This window comes from Pan paniscus, chromosome 11 (assembly GCF_029289425.2).
Source record: "Pan paniscus chromosome 11, NHGRI_mPanPan1-v2.0_pri, whole genome shotgun sequence".
In the NCBI taxonomy this organism is placed as follows: domain Eukaryota; kingdom Metazoa; phylum Chordata; class Mammalia; order Primates; family Hominidae; genus Pan; species Pan paniscus.
Window position 1 is genome coordinate 69,771,003 of NC_073260.2, and position 26,520 is coordinate 69,797,522.

The 26,520-nt window shown below is 41.3% G+C and overlaps 1 protein-coding gene and 1 long non-coding RNA gene across 27 annotated transcripts in view; one reads left to right on the forward strand and one right to left on the reverse strand.

Annotated features, from left to right (window-relative positions):
- Positions 1 to 26,520, forward strand: part of LOC129393079 (uncharacterized) — a 189,241-nt gene that overhangs the window by 156,837 nt on the left and 5,884 nt on the right. The gene's annotated exons all lie outside the window — the stretch shown is intronic.
- TRPM3 (transient receptor potential cation channel subfamily M member 3) overlaps positions 1 to 26,520 on the reverse strand; it is a 905,462-nt gene that overhangs the window by 41,912 nt on the left and 837,030 nt on the right. For 23 of the 26 annotated variants that reach the window (XM_034967586.3, XM_034967598.3, XM_034967583.3 and 20 more), the window contains one exon: positions 20,098 to 20,272. In XM_034967586.3, the coding sequence (XP_034823477.1) occupies positions 20,098 to 20,272 (175 nt within the window). Of the gene's footprint in view, positions 1 to 20,061; positions 20,273 to 26,520 lie in introns of all 26 variants that reach the window. The other 3 variants (XM_034967578.3, XM_034967575.3, XM_034967581.3) reach the window with 1 other exon arrangement.

The window sequence follows — 26,520 nt, forward strand, 5'->3', positions numbered from 1 at the left end:
CTTATTTTGGAAGAGATAATGAGGTAAATTTTCTATTCCATCTGAATAACAGTATCAGTTATTTTGAGCTGGCCAGAAAATGTCTCCCTGATGTATCTTACCAAATGGAAGCCCATAGCATCTGTTTGGAGGCTTGACAGGAAAAGTCTCTCCTTTCTAGACTAATGACCTGCAGCAAAAGCTTATCTCATTCCAAATTCTGCCATACCTACAGACACACAGGAGACAACACAGGACCCAGCCTCCGGAGCCGGCCAACATGGGTTCAAGTCTTAGCTCTGCCGTTTACTAGCTGTGTAACCTTTGGCAGGTCACACAAGCTCCCTGGGCCTCAGTTTCTTCAATTATGAATTAGGTAATAATTACAGCTACCTTAAGAGTGTTGTTGTAAAGGTAAATGAGTTGTTGCTGATATGTGTAAAGGTTTTGCACAGCGCCTGCCACTCTGTAAATGCTGACCATTTCTGCTGGAGGCCCTGTACCTTGGAGGCTCAGAGTCCAGGTTTCTGAGCCGGCTGCCAGGGTTCTAAGTCCAACCCTGCCTCTCAAATAGTTGTACCTCTTAGGCAACTTACCAATTAAGTTAAATGTGAACCATATGCACTTTCTGAGAGTAGACCATTTTTGACTTACAAAAAAGGTAGTTTCATAGGGTTCCACAGAATACAAAGGTATATTCTCTGTGCCTCATTTTCCTTGCCCATTAAACATAGGGGCAACAATCCTATCTTGTAGGATTGTTGTGGGGATTAAATTAGTTAGTATTATTCATAACACATGTAGGACAGTGCTTGATATGTAGAAAGCACTATGTAAGTATTTGCTATTATTATTTTTATGACCCTCACATCTCTTTACTACTTGACCACCTAAATTTTTTCTCAATAATAGCCTGTTTATTGATCCTTCTCTTTGCTTCTGTCAGAGCAGAAAGAGGCTTCTGCTTTTTGTGTTGCCAGCAATGTCTCTCTGCCCCCTTGAAGCCTGATTGACTTTGTCCCCTTCTTTTTCTCCATGTCCACCTTGACTGTTGGCATTTGCATACTCACTAAGGACACAGTGCTTTACATTAGCTGGCAGTGGTTCCCGGACGTCTTTGTCTTCTTTACATATTGACCCTGGAGTGTGAGGGCCCAGGAAATATACAATATTTCTTCCCAGTTACGTGTGTGTGTGTGTGTGTGTGTGTTTTTCCCACATGATGGTGATTTTAAATCTTTAGAAAAATTCCTTAAGTTATGTTCAAATGTGGAATTCGTAATGCTTTCCTATGCTTTTTGTCAAAAACAGACTTTTAACAAACTTAAATAATTTTAGATTTGTAGAAAGGTTGCAGAGTTAGTACACAAAATTCTTGTTCTGTATATTCTTTACCCAGTCTCCGTTAATGCTAAAGTCTTAAATAACCACCTATATTTGCCAAACCTAAGAAATTTACATTCATAAGTTACTGTTTGTACATTACTATTAGCTAAACTCCAAACTTGATACAAATTTCATTAGTTTTCCACTAAAATTCTTTTTCTCTTCCAGGATCCCACATTGTGTTTTATTATCATTCTTCTTAGTTTCCTCCGGTTGTTGACAGTTCTACAGTCTCTCATTTTTTATGACTTTGGCACTTAGTGTTGAGGAGTACTGGACAGATATATTTTGTAGCATGTCACTCAATTTGAGTTTGTCTGATTTTTTTTCTTCTCATGATTAGACTAGGGTTATGGGTTTTTGGAAAAAAATCACAAAGATGAAATGCCCTTCTTTTTATAACGTATCAGTGAGTAAACAATACTAAGATGAGTTCTCACTGGTAATGTTAACTTTGATAACTCTCTCCACCATTTAACAAAATACATTTTTTAAACATAGAATTCTCACATGTTAAGGTTACCAAGAGACCATCTAAAGACAGTAAGTAACTAGATTTCTAAAATTGCAGCATTTTAAAGCCCTGAACGGGCTTGTTCAATTGTTCTCAATCTTCTCAGCCCTAACATTTCTTTTTAATAATAACTGTTTCCTATTCTTCCTTCATTCTTCAGAAGTGAAATTTATAGATGGTATAATTTATCTGTACATGTAGTCATAGAAGAATCAATATAATGTCCTAATTTTAAATAAAGGAGAAATTAAAGGAACATAATTTATAACAAAATAATTATTTCAATATATAAATGTTCAGACACAACAATTCCAGAAGCCATAGTGAAGTGGTCAGATGCTTACACCTAAATGAAGAACTTCCATGAATAAGACAGACACAAATGTAGACAGATGTGAGGCTCAAATACAATGAGGAACATTGTGTTTGGTGAGTTGATTTTCCAAAATGTTGAACAACTCATGAGAAAGTTCCAAAGCAAACAAAATACCATCTCCCTTGATTTTCATGGTGGTTTCATTCCTGGAAAAATTCACAGCTCATTAAAAACATGCAAAAATTTGTGTATTTAAATGTAAAATGGAGTTAGGCTCAGATAATTATAACCAGGTTTTTCACCTATGTGAATGTCTGCTGGGATAGCAGAAAGCTGTGTGGACAGAGAACAATGCTTCATTGTGGGAGTGTTCTGTGCACTGCAGGTTACACACACAGTCTGGGCTCTAACCTCTCAATGTCAATGATGCCCCTAATCAGGGAGGGCAAGCAAAAACAATCAGGGAGGGCAAAAAACAAAAAACAAAAAAACAAAAACCAAAACAAAAACCTTGAATTTCCAAGGTAAACTTTCCCAAAAAAAGGTAAAGTTTTCAAAAAAAAACCCCTTGAATTTCCAAGGTAAAGTTTCCAAAACATGGGGGCCATGCTGCCCGTCAAGACCACCACTGTTAGAGTTCAGGTCTAATCACTTCATCTCACAGTGAAGAACTGGGCTCAGGTCCTAACAGCCAGCACTTTAGGGCAAACAGCCTGGAAGCCAGCACTTTAGGGAAAACAGCTCCTAACCTGCAGGATCTGGTGTTTCTTGAGCCCTCAAAAAGGGTTCTGGTAACCCTTGGATTGATGCAGAAATGTAGGTTAAATCATGCAATTCATTTCACACACACACACACACACACACACACACACACACACACACACTACCAACACCACCATGCTTGGATTGATTTAGAAATGTAGGTTAAATCAGCAATTCATGTCAGACACACACACGTGCGCGCACACACACACACACACTACTAACACCACCACCACCATCATCAACAACATAATCATCAACTCAGTTTCTACACAAAATCCTTCACTTCTTAGTTTTCCCAGTGAATTAGGAGAACATTCAAATCCTTACACTGGCCTAAAAGGCCCTGCACAACTTGGCCCTGGTCTGCCTCTCCAGCTTTATTCCCTACCATTCTCTCCTTGCACATCATACTTCCACCCTGCTGGTCTTCTCACAGTTACTGGCAGGAGGAGTACCCTCCCCTCTGTCTCAGGACTTTGCACTGGCTATTTCCCCTGCCTGGGCTCTTTTCCTACTCTTTCCCTAGCAAATTCCTCCTTATTCTGCATAGCTTGGCTTGAAAGTCACTTCCTCAGAGAGCCTTTCTCTGAGCCCCAAATATGTCTCCTTGTTAGATGTTTTCATAGCACTCTGTATTCCTTCATCACATACTTAGCAGAGCTTATGATTAAGTATTTATTTGTGTAACTCTGGGTTTGATATCTGATGCCTCTACTGGGCTGTGAGCTCCCAAGGAGGCAGGAGCTTCATCAGTTTTTCTCATTACTAATCCCCATTACGCAGGAGAGTGCCTGGAAGAGAGTTGTTTCCAAATATTTGCTGAATCCATGAATGAATGAATAATTAGGTTAGCTGCCCAGAATGACTTTCAGGCTGGCTGGCAGGCTGACACAATGGGAGAAACACGGTTTTTCATGATGAGCAGCAGCATAATACCTTGGTTCTGTTTTGCTGTGAAGAGAGAGAGGCATGCTATTTGAGACTGTTTATTTTGGCATGGTTGTTTCAGTGAGCTTGTTTTTTTCTTTTCTTTCTTTTTTTAAAAAATTTTTTTTCCCAACAGGGTCTCACTCTGTCACCCAGGCTGGAGTACAGTGGCACAATCACAGCTCACTGCAGCCTCAAACTCTCAGGCTCAAGCTATTCTTCCACCTCAACCTCTCAAGTAGCTGGGACCACAGGTGTGTGCCACCACATCCCGCTTAATTTGTTTTGTTTTTTTTTGTTTTTGTTTTTTTTTTTTTGTAGAGACAGGGTCTTGGTATATTTCCAGGCTGGTCTTGAACTCCTAGGATCAAACCATCCTCCCCCCTCATTTTAAATGAACATAAATGGAGCAGAGAAGCCTAGAAGGCACCTGGGTATTTGAAGTAGTGAAGGCTCCTGCATCTACCTGGAGCTGGCTTCCCCGCTGGAAGAAACAATGGCTTTGCAAATTTTAGCTTTATAGGGCTCACCCTTACATGTACCCTACTTCATTTTTTCCTACTGTTACTACTAATAACACCTTATCTCTAAGTAGCCTTTGACGCTGTGCTGTTTGTTTCATTCTTTCCCAAATTTTGGTCTTTGGGTATCACTTTCATTAATTTGGCACATTACACATCACCAGTGCTATTATTTATTAACTTTTTTTTTCCTTGAATACATCCCACTCTGACACTGATGCACATTTTAGCTTCATCAAAAACAATAATATGCATGAATGTCTGATTATATTCATTTGGGCTTATCATATTCATTTGGAAAAAAAATGCTCTTTTTCTGGGCTGTGTTCTTGTGTGAGAGGAACACCAAGGACAACCTCCTTTCTGTCCTCAAACTGTTAAGAATATACCAAAGAACAGACAGTTTGAGTAACTTGCCCAAGGTCGCAGGGTTAGTAGAGATGACAGAACTGAGATTCAGTGTCTGGCTTCTGCCTCTGTCCTGGACTGTTCCTGTCACACTAACTCAAACCATTCATAACTGAGTTCTCTACCCACACCAGGCACTCCGTAACTATAAACTGTGGTTGGACTAATGATGACTTCCAAAAGCAAACTCTTCTTCAAGCTTTTTCTCTGAGTACATTATATTCTGTGCAATGCTGCTGGCATCTTGGGACAGTAGCTGCCTCTTTCCAACTTGTAATTTTCTGACCCATCTATGAGCCATGTCTCATTTGTATTACCAGGATGCCCCCTGTTTTCATGATGAATGCCATTTTGACATACTTGTAGAGACAGGTGAATCTCCTCATGGGCAGTACAATGTAGTTTTCATGGATATCTAATTTATCCATGATGGGTGATTTTGAGACTATCCAAGGTATCACCATATCAGTGTCATAGAAACCCTTCTGGGAAGCCTTCAATGGTGGAGGAAGCTCCCTTCCTGATTTCCTAATTCTGGAAACCACTGGTCTCTGGGTGATTCTCTATCTTCCTGACCATCAACCTTTGGCAGTGCACTGTGTCTTGAATAGCTGCAGAGTTGCCGATCCTGTTCTTAAATCCAGTTCTTAAATCCAGTTCTCATTTAGAATTAAACCACACACTTGAACACAGAAATTCCACCATGACATGCTACGCCAACTTGAGCTGCTGCTATAGATCTTCTTCTTCTTCTTCTTTTTTTTTTCCCAGAGGGAGGCTTGCTCGGTCGCCCAGACTAGAGTGCAATGGTGCGATCTCGGCTCACTGCAACCTCTGCCTCCTGGATTCAAGTGGTTTTCCTGCCTCAGCCTCCCTAGTAGCTGGGATTATAGGTGCCCGCCACCGTGCCCGGCTAATTTTTGTATTTTTAGTAGAGATGGGGTTTCACCATCTTGGCCAGGCTGGTCTCAAACTCCTGACCTCATGATCCACCCACCTCAGCCTCCCAAAGTGCTGGGATTACAGGCGTGAGCCACCACACCCGGCCGCTGCTATAGATCTTAAACTCCAATCACACTGGCATTTTTTCTTATCCTAGCTGAAAGCATCCAGACCATTCCTACCACATGGCTTTTTGCCCTTGCTGTTCTCTCTGTCTGGAATGTTCCTTCCCCAGCTCTTTTCATGCCTATTTCCATTATTCACATTTCAGCTCAACGTTATCTCTTCAAGCCCTTTTGCTGACCATTCTCTATAAAATTGTGTGCCCAAGTCCTTGCCGCAGTGACTCTTGATCCTGCTAGTTGGACTTATTTTCTCCCTGGCAGTTATGACCACCCCAAAGTATGCTGTTTATTTGTTGACTTACTGTTTCCACCGAACCCCACAGTAGATGTAACTGCTATGAAGTACATGCCAAGGCCTCTCTTGTTTACTGCTTTCTCTTTGCAATAAGTGGTTGCTAAGTAAATAAATGCATGATGTGGTCCAGGCACTGCAGTGAGGTATAGGGGAAAGTGCAAGGCTCTGGATTCCAATGGAAGCAGCCTTCTGTTCTAATGCAGAAGTTAAGAGCATGGGTCTAGAAGTCAGATGGGCCTGGATTCCAATTCAGCCTCTGCCACTTTCTGGCTGTGTGCCTTCAACAAGTTCTTTAACCTCTGTTCTTCATGTAGATCACTAGTAAATCAGCACTAATGAGTCAGAGTGTATCATGTGCCTGGCCTGGTGCCAGCCACTGTAATAGCCTCTCAACAAATGTTAATTGACTTCCCTTTCCCTAGAAATGTCAGAAGAAACCCATGAAACCCAAGACATAGCTTTTGTAACACACTTGGTAGTTAATAGAGAATTCAGGCATCCCTGTATTCAATATAATCTGCTTAAGTACGACTGCCATACATTTTGCAAAAAGCAGTGACATTTTCAGCAGTTGGCTATCTTATGTAGACTCCTGATAGGGTTGATAATCTTAAATCCACAGGAAAGAATCCAGTCTTTTAGTGCATGATCTGTTTGATAGTGGTGTCCCCCGCCCTGTATATTCAATTACTTGCTGTAGAATAGAACCGCATGCACCATATATAGTTCCTTCGGTGCTTGAACGTTATGTTCCTCAGGTGGCACGAGTGACTTTGAAGTACTTGTCAGCAACCGGCTTTCTTGTAACAGTACTGTAACCATTCAGTTCATAGTGACATTTTACTTCTGAAGCTCTTGTTCAGAATATTAAAAAGGGCACATAGCAGACTTCATCCCTTTGCTTCAAGGCCTGTGATTCTGTAAAGCTAGCCCATCAACTCAGGAGAGAGTCACTGGCCCCAGTGAATGTTTAAAACTGTTTTCAATTTGGTTCAGTGGTGTTAAGTTGGTCAGTAAATATAACTATTGAATCTTATCATGGGGGGTTTGATTCCCCTTTGTGCTTTATCACAAATGGTGAGCTGGATTGATTGAACTGAACTATTTTGCCAGGATGTCTGAGATCACTCAGACCACTTTCTTTGTGAGTGCATCATGGTGCTTTTGTATCCAAAAAAAAAAAAAAAAAAAGACTGGTGTCTCTCTTAGATGCAAACTTGAGAAGGGAGGTGTTGAAGTTTGCTGGACTCCACCTGGATTAGCAAAATATTTGTAAATTCTAAATCATAGGTTAAGGCCTCTGGGTTCTTCTTGTTCTTCATAGCAATGATAGCTTATTATGTCCAAAACTGGTGCCCAAGGGCATGGGACAAGATCTACTGGCGTTTGCCAAAAGGAGTCCTTCACGTTGACTGTTCAGACACCCTAAGTGCCCAATGTCCTAACTTGGTCTTTGGTCTGAAGACAGAGTGAGCAGAGCAGAGGGAGATGTCGTGAAACCCTGTAAGGGATGATCAATGGGGACCTGCAGCACTCTCTGCCTGGCTTTAGTTTGTGAGGACTTGGGGCCCCTTCAGATCTGTCCTTTAGGACTTCTTACAAGTTGAGGCAACTACATTGTGTCATCTCTTTCAGAAGCAATCAGGAGTTGAATTTTGGGTTCTGATAGGCCAGGTTTTCTCAATCTCAGCACATTGACATTTTGGGTGGGATAATTCTTTGTCTGGAGAAGATGTCCTGTGCATCAGGGGATGTTAGGCAGCATCCCTGGCCTCTACTGCTAGATGTTAGTAGCGCCCCCTGGGTTGTGACAACCAAAATACTTTCAGGGAGTGCCAAATGTCTCTTTGCTGGGTGGTGGTTAGGGGGTGCAACTGCCCCTGGTTGAGAACCAGTGAGATAGACCTTGACTATGAGAGATTATCTTGTGATCACAAGTAAGCATGTTTGAGAGTACTCAGCTCCTCTGGGCTGTCCTTGGGCCTTTCAGACCTTTGAGTTTCCTGGAGAATAGATTTTTATTTTTAGTTTTTTAGAGATGGAGTCTCACTATGTTGCCCAGGCTGGAGTGCAGTTGCTATTCACAGGCGTGATCCCACGACCCATCAGCATGGGAGTTTTGGTCTGTTCCATTTCTAACCTGGACCACTTCACCCCTCCTTAGGCAACCTGCTGGTCCCTCCCTCCCAGGAGGTCACTACGTTGATGCTAAACTTATTGTGGACGCCTGATCGACACAGCACACTATAACCCAGAACTCCTGGGCTCAAGTGGTCCTCCTGCCTTAACCTCACAAGTAGCTGTGACTACAGGTGTGCATCACCGTGCCCAGTGGGAATAGATTTTTTGATTTGGATGAACTAATGATAAGAAAAAATGAGAAAGGGTAGTATATAAATGCATTCATTCCTCTCCTCTCTTCCTTTCTCTCCTCTGTCTCTGTTAGTTTTCCAGAAGGGGAGAGATAGGGTTTGGAGGAGGAGAAACCTAGCTGAACTGAAACAGCTGCAGCTAGGAAGCCCATGCCCGCAGACTGAATTGAGGAGCCTGAGGCTTGTAGAACTTCAGGTGATCCTGATATTCAAGTTCCGGCATCAGCAATTTACTGCAGGCAGCATAGAAGACAGTGTTTGGAGGCAAACTGGGCATCTGCCAGGACCCTTGACAAAACTGCCATGTAGGCAAAGCCGTTTTGCCACCATGTGTCTTTGTGAAGCCTCCCCACACCCTGTCTCACTTTTCTTGCCCTCCAGACACTCAGTTGCCTCATGCTGGCTTCTGGCTGCTCAGGGTCCACCTCATGCATGCTGAGCCATCAGCTTCCACGTCACCTGCCCCCATTTCAACGCCCCTTCCCTGAATGCTGATTTCAGCTATTTTGGGGGTTGAGAGGAGCGATTCACATACTTCACATTAAGGCGAGAAGAGTCAGCAGGTTTAACCTGTTCAGGGAATGTTTTGACTCTTAAAAGAGAAGGTTGTTGCTCCTGTTTTAGAAGATATTTTGGAACAAAGGGCTTTTTTATGGCTTATCTAATTTCCCTGAAATGAGCATTATGGTTGCATATTTTCTAGCCATGATCTCCCCACTCTTCAGTGACACCTATGCATCCCATAAACTGAAGCTATGCTTAAAAAGGGGCTCCACACAAGGCGACCTGCGAATTTCCAACAAGATCCAAATCCCTTAGCCTGACATATAAAGCCCTTTACAGCAATCTGCCTTACTAACCTCTTCTCCATTAATTCACTCAAGTAATGGTGGAAAAGACGAATACAGACCCTGGCCCCAACCCATCCCCAACCCCCACAATGCATAGAATCCAATAAGGGATACACACAAGAAATCAGACAAAAACAATATGGTGTCCACATCAACCCAGTGTAGATACAGAGGGCTTGGGAGTACCTCGGACACAGAAATAACCTAGAGGCTAGTTCCAGGCTGGCCCAGGGAGGACACCTCATATCTCCGTTCTCTCTGGCCCCCATATGCCCACACCAGGCATGCTCTGTCATGCCTCTGGTTTTGTACATAACAGTCCCTCTGTTTAGAATGCCCTGTCATTATCTGTCTGAAAAACTCTTAATATCCTTTGTGATCCAGCTTAACTGTTACCTCCAGGAGACTTTCTCAGAGTGCATCTGGCCCTCCCTTCCTTTTCTCTGCCCATTTTCCTACTGCTAAACTGTGTTCTTTCCTTTGAGCTAAGTCCTTACACAACACCTCTATGAAAATATATATCACGCTGATTTGTAATGTGTGTTTAGCTGTCAGTCTTCTTCAGCAACTTCCTTCAAAACTGAGGCAACAAAGTATGTCTTTTTAACTCCCATCTCGTGGCACAGAGCCTGGCACTTGAAGTGCTTAGTAAATGTCATTGAATGAATGAACCCATTCAAACTAGAATCTGGAAAATATTATAGCAGGATGTCTCCTTTATTCCTTTGTGTATTAGATTATGAGATATATACACAGAAGAGTCCATAAAACATATATGTCCAGTGTAAAATGAAAGCCCATGTAACCACAGCCTGGGCCAAGAAATAGCCTGTCTATCCTTAACTCACCAGTGGGTGTCATCTCCCTGAATTGAGTGTGTCACTAAGATGAAGACTCAACATCCTGCATTTGACCTGAAGTTATTGGGGTCTTTTTCCAAGCAAGCACTCATCTTGAACCTTAGGCCTGATGTTCTAGATATCAAATATTTGGCTGAAAGCCAAACAATTCAGTCAAACATCACTTGACAGACGTGGTCTGATATCTAGCCGCAGGAAGCGACTCGCTCCACTGGACAGTATCTTGCAAAAGATCTTGAGCATCTTCCTTTCCCTTACATATTGAGGTTGCAGGCTTATTTGGACTCTGTCACATCTGAGGAAAAGCAACTAATGTGTGAGCCTTGCTGGGATCATCTGCTAATAGTTAGCCTGTGTGGAGATCAGTCTATTTGTTGGTTGCTGTTAATACAGATCAATTAAAATCTTGCCACGTTATTCAGAAGGGGTGTACTCTGCTCTGCTTTGAGTGGAAATCAACCATCTGCCTTGCTGTGTTTGGTCAGAACACTGAGCCTTTGGAAAGGCCATAGTTACAGGATGCATGGCAACCACCGCCGGCATGGTGAGGCTCAGAGCTGGTGGGGCTGTCTGCATGGGCCTCAACTGGTCCTGCTGCTGGGCTCACACAGCTCTCTCTTCCTTCCTCTGCTGCCCTCAACAATCAAGGGCCAGCAGGTGGGCCGGTCTCCCTCCCTCCCTCCCTCCTTCCCTCCCTTCTTCATTCCTTCCCTCCCTTTTTTCCTTGTCTTCTCCTTCCTTTCTTCCTTCCTTCTCTCCCTCTTTGTCTCCCTCCCTTCCTTATAGCTGCCTAATCTCTGCACATATACTACAATCATGACTTTTTCAATAGATATTTCTTGAATGCAGCTGGAATTTTCTTCTTGAAAACAAAGTTAGCTAGCTATTTTCAGGAACTTAACTCTAGAATCCCCTTTGAGTCCACTTTCCTTTCTCACTCCTCCCCACCTCCACCCTGTGCGTGTGTGTGTGTGTGTGTGTGTGTGTGTGTGTGTGTGTGTGATGAATCCATGATCACTACATTTAATTTAATCCACATTTTAAATTCCTTTATAACAAACGTAGCTTCTTTTCATCATCTTCACTGACATTTCTGACACTTCAGCTTTTCTAGTTTCTTTATATGTAGTCCCTGAAATCTTTTTGTTTGCTTGATTGATTGTTTAAAGCAGATAACAACATCACTCTCTATCCTCTGCTTCAAGGAGTTTAATTCATGCATCAACTATTTTCTGAGCACCTACATTGTGTGAGACATAGTTTGAGGTATTGGAGATACCGCAGTGAACAAGAAAGATGTGGTCCCTGCTCTCACAGAGCTGGCATTCTAAAGGATTTTTATATTCTAGAACATTGCTATCTAATTCAGTGGCCACTAGCAACATGCAGCTATTTAAATTAAAATCTCAGTTAATTAAAAAGAAAAAAATAAAAAATTTAGTTTCTTGTTTATACTAGCCACATTTCAAGCACTCAGTAGCCATATGTGACGAGCAGCTATGGTATTGGACAATATAGATCTAGATGAGTACCATCACCCATCACAGTAGATTCTACTGTACAGGGCTATTCTGAAGAATTTCCAGACTTACCACCATTCTGGGAGTCTAAGAGATCCCTGTGGCCACACTGTGAGATGATTTATGATGACACCAGGTTACAATTACTTCATATATAATCTTTCTTTGAAACATGTGGGTTATGTCTAGGATGCGTGGAGCCTATGGGTTTATTTTTATTTTGGGTATCCTGTTTTTACTTACAAGATGGTTAAATTAGTGTGGTGGAATAGTATGTAGAAGTACTCACTTCTCTTCCTATATTTCAAGCAGGTACTGGCTTGGTACCCCCCACCCCAGGGAACGGAAGGTTGCAGCACAGAATCCAGAAATAGCCCTTGAGTTTCTCTGGCTGCTTTTGTGGTCCAAATGTACAAGCTCTCAGGGACCTTAGAGTGTTTTCAGAAGGGGCAACAGAAAGGAGGATTTGGGGAATAGATAAAAATGTCTTGGCAGAAGCAGGGCTGGAGGAGAGAAAAAAGAAATGTGAGTCTGCACATACACGTGAGAGTGTATGAGAGTGAACGCTACACTTCATAGCTTGCGCATGCTTTGTGGGCTCAGGCTACATGGTGTTTCTGGAGTACCACTGGGAGTAGCCAGGTTACCTATGACTTATAGTCATGATAGAGTAGAAAAAGCATGGTCTTTGAAGTCATGCAAACATAGGGTGAAACAAAAGTGCTCTGTTAAAGGCAGAATTACAACAGAGGCTGAAAATGGTCAAGATGGAACAAGCGCTAAATTTAATTATAGGCAAGGTATTAGCAAGTCTGGAAAAGGTTAAAGAAAAGTGGAATATTCCAAGGTTATATCAAGAGTTCACCTTTGTGGAAGGTGATGAATGATGCTTCTCTAGCATCACAAGCCATTGCCAATTTCAAAAGGAGAGCCTCCTTTGAGATGGAGAATTCTCTAGCCATTTGGGGAGGTTCCTCTTCAGGATCTAGTTACTCTTCTCTATTACACAAAGTCTCCAGTTCCATCCTTTTAGGGCTAGATATCATTAGCTTCATCTGATCTCTTATACTACTAGAGTTCCAGTCTTTAGCTGTCTTAAAACTCTGGATAAGTTACTCCCACCGTACTTCTTTCTATCATCTCCTATTCCTACAATGCAAGCTCCTCCAGCCACCCACCTTCCCCTGGGCTATTGTCTTCATATGATGCTAGGCTTTCTGCCCCTGAACTCTCATCGCTGTTTCCTTTTTCTCCTTTTCCCCTGAGTCTTCCAGAACCCAATTATCACTGAATACAAACTCCTCTGCTTTCTTGTACCTTTTTTTTTGAGACAGGGTCTTGCTCTGTTGCCCAGGCTAGAGTGCAGTGGCGCAATAATGTGTCACTGGAGTTTTGAACTCCTGATCTGAAATGATCCTCCTGCCTCAGCCTCCCGAAATGCATGAGCCACTGTGCCTGGCCTTCTTTCTCATATTTTTTATGAGTCCACTTCCCCATTTTCTTGCCTTAATTAAAATCCATCTTGCAGGAAGACACCACCTCTCTGTTACCTTTTCAAGTAGAAGTTGCACATTTTTCTACATTGTGGTTCCGAGGCAATGTCTGCATTTTTATTGATATTCTTTGCCTTTTCCAAACCACTGTTTTTCACTCTTGTGTATAAAACCCTTTCTTTTTTGAGTTTCAGGTCATCCTGATCAAAGTCTTCCCGTTCACACCTTCTCCTGTCATTATTGTGAACAACTTCAATATCTGTATTGATAAACACAGAAGAATCTAGCTTCAAGATACTTGACCTCAACTCCAGCATGTTCTAGAACCCATCCTCATAGCTACCCCTGGACCTTATCATTATTCTAAACTGCTTCACCTCTTAATTCTGAACACCAATTTACTATTGCCTGACCACAACATCGTATAATCACGGCCTTCAGGACCTTTAGTCAATGTAATTGCTTCTCAGGCTAGAAATCTAGTCCTTTGATTATTCCTTTTTCCTCTGGGGTTTTCACCAACTTTATACCTTTCTTTTCCCTTCGTCTTACACCTCACGATGTATAACTTCAAAAACCCTTGCAAACATCTTTAATAACCCTAGTCCCTGTTCCCTCTCTGCCATGTGGGCACAGCAAAGCCTCAATCTTGGATTAATCCAGCCATTTGTCTTTCCTGTACTATATCTGGGGTGCAGAGTCATGACTAGGAAAACACACAACTTATCTATGCAAATAGGTGGCCCAGAGCAATCCTGTGATATGTACCAAGTCAGTGACATCTGCCACTTTCCTAGTGGTGATTATAAGACATCACTCTTCTCAGAGCTCTACCGCATTGTGCTTTCTCTGCCCCTCCTGCCCCGCGGATACATATACAGCATTTCGCTCCCTCTTGCCTAGTAAATGCTTTGTTCTGTTGCTGATTTACTCTTACATCACTGCAATTGGTTTTTGCACTTGCACTGAAATAAAAATGTCCTGGCAAAAGTCACCAGTGACTTCCTGAAGGACTAACTGAATGGACGTCTATAAATATTCACCCAGTTGGACTTTTCTCTTGCATTTGACACCGTTGACCACTCAGTATTCCTCTCTGGCCTTCTCTTCTCTTTCTACTTGTGCCCGCTGGTAAGCTCACCCATCATGGCATTAACCATCACGGTGGTTGATCCCTAAATCTCTATCTCCTGTCCAGCTTCTACTAAGCTCCAGAGTTCTATGTGCAAAATAGCCTTCTTCATGGTTTTCCTGGAATTCTCATAGAAACCTCAAACTCAATTCAATCCTGACAGAAAAAGTCCCCATACCCCCATAGTTCCTTGTCCCAGATTCTCTATCTCAGTGAATGACATCACCCTTTAGACTAAGCCAGAAACCTTGGTGTAATCTCCAGCTCCTCTGTTTTAAATCCCCATCCACTTTTCCCACTATCACCCTCTGCACCATCTGATTTCTTTCCAGGTTCTTTTGATTGTACCTTCCTAAAATCTCATCCTGTCTGTTTCCTCCATTCCAGCTGCTGCTGCATTAGAAATTTCCTCTCACCTCTCACTTCCCACCTCTACCCCTCTTATGGACTTTCCACATTTTTGCTTGGGAGCTCTGATTAAAACATACATCTTGATCATGGTACTATTCTGAGCATGGAGTGTAAGTCCTCCAGGATCTGTACCCCGTCTGTCTCCTCAGACCCTTCCGTCCTACTTCCTGTCTCTTGCCTCTTACTCTACCATCAGCCATACTAAATATCCACTGCTCCTGGAACTTTTCATACTAATTCGCAGTTTGGAAGGCCATTCTTCTCTCCTTACACCTCCTGCTCTCATCTTCCTGAAACATCAGCTCATATCGAGCGGCTCAGCTCAACCCTCCCTTTCTGTGCAAGGTCTCATCTCCCACCCCAGGTAGAACTGGCTACCTTCTTTGGCTCCATCTCTACACATGTATCGTCAATGGCAGCTTGCCTTTCCTGGACTGTAAGCTCCTTGAAGACAATGCCTCCGTCACATGTATCTCTGTGCTCTGGTTCCCAGCTCACAGTACAAACAAAATAAATATTCATTGACTGAAGAAAGAATTCAAAGTGGAGTCCAACCTGTGAGAAAATGCTAATTAAATGTTATGACAATAGAACAAGTGTTGATCAAAACAGCGTCCGGAATCATCACAAAGTCCTGTCTGCAGATAGCTCTGTTATTTGTAAATCCATTAAGCCTCAGTTTGTATTAGTAAACAAGTCAGGTGGGTATTCTCTATAACGTGAGCTGACTTTCAGGGACAGAAAATGAGGATGGTGCCTCATATTGGCTTGCTTCCTTAGCAATTTGTGAAAACAAAACCCAACAAAACAATTCTCCCTTTCCCAAAAGTTGGCACTGGCTCAAGTTTTCCTTTTCCAACATACTTTTTTGGTCAAGCAACACTCCCCACGCTATAGCTGTTAGGCATTAGTGTGCTCTGAATCCATTAGAGAAGGTCAGTTCAGAATACTAAACAGATGCACAGCCCTGAGTCTTGAGAACTGGAGTTTCATGATTGCAATGCATAACAACAGTCATCTTCTTCGTTCATGCTGCTCTAAACTTCACCATAAGCAGGCGTATTTTAGAGACTGGCTCCTTGAGATGTCCTGATTTCCACATGGGAAGTGAGGAACAATTGATTTGAGGCAGAAAAATAATCCAGGAATGTGTTTTGGCTTTACATGCACACACATGACAAAAACAACACTTTAAATTCAGTCAACATCACAGAGACAACATGGACACAAAGGAGCAAGGATTTTTTTTTTTATAGCAAACCTTTGTACTAAATATATACATACATAAATAAAGCAAAAACAAAACAAAAACCTTCCTACCCCAGACTACCTATTAATTTTAGATGGAAAAGCCCTAGGCAGTAAGAAAAAAAAATAACCCAGGCATTAAGTAGATTGGATAGCTAATTTGGAGTGAATGGAAAGGGCTAGATAATATTAAGTTGTCATGGTAGAAAGTAAGTTTTGGACGTTCTGCTTTCACATTACTATCTAAACTTGTAAAAATACTCAGAGAAGCAGAAAGGAGGACTAAATTTAGACCCTTACTTAATGCATTCAAGAGCATGATTCATTTTCCTCCTGCCCTGGTACAGCCTGGGGAATCTGAATATACAGCCAGCAGCACATGGATGCCCTGTAAATAAATGAAAGTTGCATTCATTCAGGGGCTGGAGAAAGCCAGAGACACCCCGTTTTCCCTGCCAACAAAGGTGCACTTCTAGGCACCTCACACACCAGAATGCAGAACCAGATTTCTAAGCTGGCAAGAGTCCATCTAATTTTAGCTTTGCTCCGGCCTTGGCATGAAATGCTGCTGGGGTGGAAATGAATTCTGCTGCTCCTCTTTTCTAAGTGGCTTTTCTCCTCAAGCTCCAGTGGGATCCTGACCAGCTCTCAGAGGCCATGCCACATGGGTCACACTAATGAGACTACCCAAAAGGGTGTCATCATTTGGTAGCCATGCATTTAACAACCCAGGGCCTAAGTTGTTTCATGGTAGCCCTTAGATTGGTTCTTGGAGAGCTAGGATTCTATATAGCAAACACGTGAGGACAATTTTGGGCTATTTGAAAGAAGCCAGACAAACCAAAAAGGAACCAACCACACAACAACAGCAAGTTGCATTCCCACGAATTAAACCAGGGTGGTAGGCAAAGTTTCTGGGTAGAGCGGACAGTCACTGTCCCTTCCCCAGGTTCCTTATCTTCTGCTTCCAATCACATTCTCTCACTCTCCTCTGCTTCCAAACAAAACAAACATTTCAGTCTCCACAGAGAACTTAGATTAAGGCTGAACTATCATTTGTGTTTAGTTCAACATGGCTTAGAAGTGAAAAGCACCTAAATTATGTTGTGACTTTACAGCGACTCCATTTTCTTTCCTTTGGGTTTAGTTTTAAGCACATTTGGAAAGTAACCTTACAAGTTTCATTCCAGTATCTTAGGCTTTATTGATCTTATCGATCTTTGATCTCTGTGTTTAGAACAAATAACAGAAGAAAAGGTGGAAGGCATATCAAAGATCTGTAGCAAGGTAACATTGCCTCCCAGAAGTGAGGGCATCAAAGCCGCCCTCTCTTCTGAGGTGTATGATTGATGTTAAAAACCCACCCTAAGGGCCCTATTGTACATCCATATACGTCCAACCCAATTAAGCAAGAGTATTTTCCCAAACATGAAATGGGCTCAGCAATTCTGAAGTAAAAAAAAAAAAAAAGAGTTAGCTATGGAGCACACGCATTCCGTTAGAAATGAGTCACTCTGCGAAGGTGTGTTTGAATGAGCAGCATTTCAGAAGGCCCGCACGGGGTACACCCACAGGATGGGACTGGAGACCCTGGGCAGCGCTGTGGGTCCAGGCGGATATGAAATCCGATCAGCCTGAAAACATGCTTCACAAACCAACCTGGGCACGACACAGAAAAGAGGCAAGACATCGTAGGGCAGCATAAAAGATTTGTACCTTTCTCAAATAGCTTGGTACTTGGGACTCCAGAGCAGTTCTGAATGACCAGCTAGGGCAGTCACCCAATCCCCACTGGGCCCATCCAGGGCTATAACATGAATATTAAATCATTTGGAGGACAGGAATGTTCAATGACCTTGGCCAAATGTCATGACAGATTTTGGGGGCAGCCTTCTATATCCATTTGAGAAAGGACAAATACTAGCACTAGACAGAAAACTGGCTGATTTAGCTTAGAACAGTGGCTACCATTGTAGCTCTTTCAGAACATTGAAAAGGAAGGTAAGTGGTTGCGGAAGGGCATCACGAAGGCTGCATCTATCCAAGGCTGGGTCAGTTATACATTGAGGTTTGGAGTCGAAATTTATTCTCACACACGTAGAGCTCCACAGATCTAATTAACAGTGTGGGAAATCTATTTTCATGTTTCACTCACACAGAACACATCTTCTCTGTCTCCAGGGGGTTTTCAAGTTCTAAACTACAATCAGCCCTTCTTTTAAAATAACAATAATAAATCCTCTTATTCAGCCAGATGGTGGTGTTTGTTGCACTAGGCTGGGTTCATAGTACAACATCAATAAATGGCCACTTGTAGAGGGACAGACAGAATCCCATTTATAAAACACACCTACACCTCCCTCCTTCTCCCATCCCAAAATGTGGCATTGTCAAAACTTCCCTGGGGGCTTAATCTCATTTTGGAGCAGAAAGGAAAACTAAAAAAGGCAAAATAATGTAACTAAGTGGAAAAACAATTTCTTGGGGGGAAATAGCACATTTAATCTCTGAGGAAAATGGTCATAGGTGGGTTTTTAAAAAGTGTTGTTTTGCCTTTAGGGACTGTTTGAAAGCAGGCTCTCAAAAGGATTTTCCCCAGTCCCTGGCAAGCTGTCTTGGTGAAGGCTGCACATTGTCAGCCAGAGATATTACAACCAGGAGATGGAGTTAAAATTCTTCCTCAGTGAGTTGGCTAAGTCTCATGAAACAAGTATTTGTTCCAATTAGGTGTTCCAAAAAGTCTTGATTGCCTTAGATAACGCATTTTGAGAAGGAAAGTGTGTTTGTTCAAAATCCATCGTGGAAGAATAAATGACGTACCGGTGTGTTCTGTTGCCAACGTACACATCCTCTTCACAGGCCTGGAGGACTCACACTCTTTGCTGCCTTGTCCCTATTTTCCTAGTCTCAGTCCTACCAGAGATGGTCAGTGGGAGTGGGGATGCTAACTAGTCTCTGCTCCTGCTCTTAATAAGCTATACTACCTGGTTATGTAACCCTAATCCATATCCACAGTCCAGGGCTCAGATGGCTGGCCTGTCAGCAAAAAAATGTCTGAAAAATGTTAATTCAACAATGTTGGAGGGATGTTATTTCCAGAACTAAACTCCTCAGGGGAAATGAGAAATCATTGCTCCTGGGATTCAACTCCTCCACACTGAAAGATGTTTCTTTAATGATGCTTTCTTCCCAAAAAATTTCCCAATGCCTGGTGTGTCCTGACATTTGGTCCCAATAAAATCCTGGAACAGACTCCTAGGATACAACTATCTTCAAACTCCATACAAAAGGAGTGTTTATTACAGAGAATCAGCATCTATTAGGGCATGAAACCTTGGGGGCCTGCTGGCGTTCACTCCCCACACTGAATCGTTTCATAATATAGATACTATTTTCTTTTTGGCATTTATAGCGAGCAACTCAGTTTATGACCTAAGGCATTTTCCATACTTCCAGGCAATGAATACTAGCTTCCTATGAGTCTCAATAGCACATAATTTAAGACAGTGGGAAAGGGAGTTGGAGAATAGTTTCCAGTGCAAGAAAAATACCATGCAGATGTTTGCCCTTACTCTTGAATTCTGATGGTGAAATCGAGCATTGTTTATTTGTTCTGAAGTCCAACTCAAGAAATTTATTTTCTAAAGGCTGGGGCTGGTGGCTGGGGTAGAGGTAGGGAGGTAGTGACATAAAATATTCCTGATACTGAAATATTCAACACATGGCCCTGGGAGTTTGAATCATAAAGTAATTTAGATCTTTCTAAGTGGTTCATTGTTTGATCAAATTTGGTATACCAGATGTCGATTCGTGTCACAGAACATGACATACCTAAAGAAACACCCAAGAACTACTTTGCTAAAATTGTATATTCACCTTCTGTAATTTTTGTTTCCTCCAAGATAGCAAGCTAGGAATCGGTCCTCTATCTTGAGCCATTTATTGAGAACAAACAAATGAACTTGGAAAAGACATAACCGAATTGAATTTAAATACCTGACTTTGGTGTATGAGAATCATAAACTTGCTTACGGTCTATCTGGTCCGCAAACACTTCCCCATAAATCATCCAATAGGGCATGTAGAAGATGTTCTTGGCCAGTTTCCATGATGGCTCCTCATTGGGAAAAAGGATGGCTTGCCTGGCGACCCCAAAGCTCATCAGAACCACCAGCATAATGATGACAAAGTACATCATGTCTATCATCTGGAAGGGTGGGGAAGCAGAGGGAGAAACAAGAGAAAACCCATATGATTGAGTGTTCTTATAATTGCTGACAATGATGGGAACCTTTGGAGGAGGTCCACTTTCTAGACTGCTGGGAAGGGATGTTTAGACAGGGAGTTGTGTCCAGATAAGAAGATGCTTGGTCTGTTGAAGCCAGTGTCCACAGAATTCTATCAGTGACTCAAAAAACATTTAAAAAAGTGCACACACAGATGAAGCCTCTTTGTTTTTCATTGCTGTCTGTGGGACCGAGCATAGGTCCCACATAGGCTAGGCATAGGAGTCATATAAATGGAAGCTTAGGCCTCTGTGTGAATCAGGTGCTAACTTTTTCTCTGCTCCTGGGGGAGGCAAGTGTCCTCTATGGGTCTCTTTCTTCTTAGAGAAACTGGAATTGGGAGAGTTGAACTATTCCAAGAGCGACTGCAATGCTGTAAACCTCCTTTCTAAGTTCTGAAAGGCTAATGAAAAATTGGAAAGCTCAAAAACAAAACAAAACAACAACAAAAACTGCCTATAAACGAAGCTAGGATAAACCAAATATCCATTATATTCTTATTCTTGTGGCCCCACCCCACTGCATAGTATTCTACCACCAACCAGTCTCTCAGAGAAAATGGCTGTTTGTATACTTCTCCTGCAGGGTATCCTATTGGCTATGGAGGGTGTTTTCTTGGGCATTAGAATCATGCACCCTAATGACTCAGACCTGTACCTGCTGTAGAAATGATGGATTTTCATCTTGACATGTTTATAAAATCCTCCAGGCTGCTGTCTAATATAATGTTATCTCTTGTTCCTCATTCTTCCTTCTTTCCATGATGTATGTTATTTGGGATCTGTTTCTTATATGCCAAATTATTTTCCTTTTATCACTCAAAATATTAAATAGATGAGGATGCAATAACTATTGATTTTTTCTGGCCAGAACCCATTACCTCCTCCTTTTATAAACAGTTTCTACCCAGTATGGCCACAAGGTAGGTGTGTTTTCCAGGCTTTGTTAAATATGATACTAGCCCCGGCAAGAGTGATAGAAGGCAGGGATTTGACCAAGACAGGCCAACCAGAATCCTTGTATTGGCTTTGCTTTGTTTTGTTTTTAACTAAAGCTAGGAGAAAGAAGTTCCTTGTGTCTCTGTAATGGGGTGAGTTCATAGTATTTGTATCTGACGCTGAGTTCTCCGCCAGTGAAACTGATCAGAGTAAATGAAGCCGATTTGCAAGAGAAAGTGAGCAAAGCTTGACAGTGATTGGGTCCCTGCTTGCAGTAGCCCCTAAGGCCAGTTTCATTATGCCCTTCATAAGTCAATATATCCCTTCTAGGCTTAAGCTAGTTGGAGATTGGTTTCTATCGCTTGCATCAAAACATAGAATACAAAAGACTTTCTCTTAGATACCATACTTCTTGAAGGGATGCCCATCCACAAAAAAAGCCTAATGCTAATTTTATCAATGATAATGGAGTCTTCAAATTAGTTTTACAGTTTTTTTATTTTTATTTTATTATTATTTTTCAGATGGAGTCTCATTCTGTCACCCAGGCTAGAGTGCAGTGGAGCGATCTCGGCTTACTGCAACCTCAGCCTCCCGGGTTTAAGCAATTGTCTGCCTCAGCCTCCTGAGTAGCTGGGATTTCAGGTGTGCACCACCATGCCCGGCTAATTTTTTTGTATTTTTAATAGAGATGGGGTTTCACCATCTTGGCCAGACTGGTCTTGAACTCCTGAACTTGTGAGCCACCCGCCTCGGCCTCCCAAAGTGCTGGGATTACAGGTATGAGCTACTGTGCCCGGCCACGATTTTGTTTTAAAAGAGTGTCTGTTATTGGAATTCAAACATTATAGCCTTCCTTGTATGCCTTAGGACACTGGGATCTAATCAATTTTCAAGGCAACTTCAAAATGTATCTCACAAGTGTTGCATGACTTAAAAACCAAACAGGAATATCTTAAAATCTGACATCCATTCATATTTTTAAGTAGTCTTTAAAGTTGTATGCTAATTAGTTATTTCTTCTATAGTTTAGTGGTCTCAGAACTCTTTTAAAGTGAGCAAGCCAGCTGTGTTGAAAGTTTTATAGAAAACATGGGTCTGTTTTTCATCCTCTCTCTTATTTTATAAAATTCTTTCATCATTTATTTACAAAAAGTTCTATCAATGAAAAAGCACACATGGGTCCTTCATGTTGTGTTTATTTACACTGATTAAAAGATGGGTTGGGAGAGGAAGGTTTGTGCTCATGAGATTTAGAAGCTAGTTTGACCCAAGGAAACTCAGCCAGTAAATACAGAAACTGTTCTAATTTAATTTCTCAGGATTGTTTTTGTTCAGATTGATTGTGCTATCTATCCAAAGGGTCAAAACAATCAAAGAGAAGAAACATTCTTCCCAAACACTTAGCTTCATATATTTCAAAGAAGTCTTAGCTTTCATACAAATACCAAAATCTGATAGAATGCAGTGCAGAAATAGAGCATTATTAGTGAGAACTGGGGCTGGCCTCCTCTTTTTAAAGCTAAATTGTCCAGTCGGTTCAATATTAAGAGAGCTGATCCTGTCCTAATCTTGTAAATATCTTTCTGTTGTGTTCTACAGAGGACAGTATATAATATATATTATATAATTTATTATATATAATGTAATATATAATACACATATATAATATGCATTGTATAATATACATTATAATGTATATATAATATATAATGTGTATATAATATATATTATATATACACTGTAGTGGTTAAACACATGTACTTAGGTGTCAGAATACCTGGGTTTTCATCTTGACTTTGCTAGTAAAAATAGCTACATGGAAAATAATTCACACAAAACGAGTAAAAATAATTACAAAAACAAAATAAAGGCTTTCCTGAATGTTAAAAAAAAGAAAGAAAGGAAAGAAAAAGAAATGTAGCTAGGTGGCCTCGGGCAAGCTGCTTAATCTTGTTTTATTTTATTTGTAAAATAGGAATAATAATACATTTATTTTATAAAGATTCAATGAGATGGCATGTGAAACAATGTGGTAAGTTCTCCATAAATGTTAATGTATTATTATTATTAGAGTTGGAAGGAGGTCAGGTTGTGGGGTCAGTTAGACAGAAATTTGAATCCTGCTATTGTCCCTTGATTAGTCTCTTATTCAATTGTTTAAATTATTAAACACAGATATGAAAACCTATTTCCGAGGGGGTATGATGATGACATGTCTGACATGGTATCTGGCACACAGCAAATGATAGCTATCATTATTGTTTTTATTCTGAATTATGTAAGTGAGCTTAGTACTAGGCTTAGAGAATTCCATTGAGAAGTGGAATATGGAGGAAAGGAGTCAGGATTTTGTTAAGTGATTCTGGGCCTGCAGCAGATCAATTGGAGTCTTTCCGGATATGCAGGCTTTCCATGCTGTGAGGCATTTGGTGTACTGGCTTCTTATATTATGCAAAGACTCATAGTACCAATTTCAAAATAGACTCCTAATGATTGTGTGTCCAGGAATCTCATCAGCTGTCTGTCCCTAGACCACAGGGCAGGGACTCACTTGGCTGTTTTGTGCTGAATGGGAACTCCCTAATGTTGAGAGGCTTTCAGTATAACACATCTGGGCACATTTTCTTAAGTTCCAGCCTGGTAGTCCATCTGGCTCACTGATAAATTCTATAGGCATATTTTATCAGCCTTCTGGATCAGTGCATCAATTATTGAACTGATTATCTTAAAAGCCCCTTGAAAGAGAAGCAAAGTCCCCAAATATACTCATTTTGTACTTATTCTTGACTGATAAATGAAGTCATTCATAAGTTAAAAGGTAGAGAAAATGCAGTACATTCCTCTTGCACACTCCTGAGTAAGGTTTCATTCTAGTCAAAACTGGGATAATTATGCCATTATTAAGATGATAGACGTGGATTTTAAAATAATCTCGCTGCATTAGCATGACTTCAATTATTCCAAGTATATAAATGCTACCCAGGCTTTAAAGGGTAATATATTTGGTTTGTTTGGGTCTTTTCAGATTTTATTTGTTAAAATAAAATAAGGTAGCAATCAGAAAAAACATCCAATCTGATTATGTAATCACAGAATGCAGTAATTCTCAACAGAGGCCAATTTCATTCCCTGAGGGACACGTGGAGATGTTTGGAGACTTTTTTGTAGTCATAACTGCGTGTGTGTGTGCACGTGTGCATGCTACTGGCATCCACTGGGTAGACACTGCTAAATATCCTATGATACACAGGACAGCTTCCTAAAATAAGGAATTATACAGCCCACGATATCAGCAGTGTCAAGGTTGAGAAAATGTGGCCTAATTTTATAGCTATTATAGTTCTTTGCTTTCATTGGGTCCACTTGAAAATACATTTGAGAATCTCATGAAAGCTTGTCCCCTCTGTCCAGAAAATTCACACACCCACGTATTTTTATATATAAATTGCAGAGAGGGTCCACAGATCCTACCTCCTGAGCCCTATCCCTTGACTCTAAATCTAGACTCTCTGCTTTTAGACAGGAATTTTCACCACAATCTCAAATTCATTGTTAAAGTGCAAAGAAGATGATATAACAGGCAGTATAATGGAGTAAGATACACATTTTTTTCCTAGTCAAAAAATCCCCAATTGAACTGGGGTTCCGTTTTGGGTAAGTAACTCAAGCTCATGAATTCAAGTGTTTTTTCTCTCTAGAATGAGTTTGGTGATATTTGTCCTAAACAATGCTGGTGTTATAAATACCATTTGTACAGTAGGGTTAGGAATACAGCATAATAACTATACTCACCAATTTTTCCTTTCTTTCATTGTATTTAAAAAATGCAATTTGAACATAATGATAACAGATATAATTTGTCAACCACCAGCTATGAGCCAGACACAGCTGGTCATTTAGTATGTATTATTTCTAATAATTACAACAATAACCCTATAAGATATGCATTTATTATACATCACTACTTTAGAAACAAGTAAACCAAGTCTCAAAGGGGTTTAAATAAATTGCTCAATGTGTTATGCCCAATTCATTTTGAATTCAAATTCTTCCTCTCTTTGCATGAGTTTGTTAGTGATTTTGTAAGAAAAGTCGTGATTATTTAAGATTCATTTCAGTAGAGATACACATACATACATACACAGAGCTGTTCCATAAATATTGAGTTAGCAATGATACATATAGTAAATCTCAAGTAATAATAATAAAGAACATCAGCCAGGCATGGTGGCTCACACCTGTAATCCCAGCACTATGGGAGGCTGAGGCGGGTGGATCACTTGAGATCAGGAGTTTGAGACCAGCCTGGCCAACCTAGTGAAACCTCGTCTCTAATAAAAACAAAAAATTAGCCTGGCGTGGTGGCAGGTGACTGTAGTCCCAGCTGCTCGGGAGGTTGAGGCAGGAGAATTGCTAGAACCCAGGAGGCAGAGGTGGCAGCACTGCATTCTACCCTGGGTGACAGAGTAAAACACTGTCAAAAAAAAAAAAAAAAAAAAAAGAACATCTATTGACTAATCATTGGTTTCAATGGCTCATACAGTGGAAGTGAAGTGAAAGATATTAGCAAAGAGGTTTTTCTTTTTCTGTTTTCGAGAAAAAAATACCTCACGGCAGTCTTGAACTCTGGGCTCGGGTGACCCTCCCACCTCAGGCTCCCAGATAGCTGGGATCACAGGCTCATGTCGACACACACCCTGTTAATTTTTCTTTTTCTTTTCTTTGAGACAGAGTTTAGCTCTTCTTGCCCAGGCTGGAGTGCAATGGTGTGATCTTGGCTCACCGCAACCTTGCCTCCCGGGTTCAAGTGATTCTCCTGCCTCAGCCTCCCGAGTAGCTAGGATTACAGGCATACGCCACCATGCCCAGCTAATTTTGTATTTTTAGTAGAGATAGGGTTTCTCCATGTTGGTCAGGCTGGTCTTGAACTCCCGACCTCAGGTGATCTGCCCACCCTGGCCTCCCAAAGTGCTAGGATTACAGGTGTGAGCCACCCTGCCCGGCCCTAATTTTTCATTAGTTTTTGTATCATCAGTGTCTCACTGTGCTGCCCAAGCTGGTCTCAGACTCCTGGGCTCAAGTAATCTGCCTGCCTCAGCCTCCCAAAATGCTGGAATTGCAGGCATGACCCACTGTGTCTGACCAGTAAAAAAGGTTTTTCAGTAAGAAAGAGGTGTTCGTCATGGTAGGACAGATGTACTTAGCTTTTCCACATATATCTTGTAAAG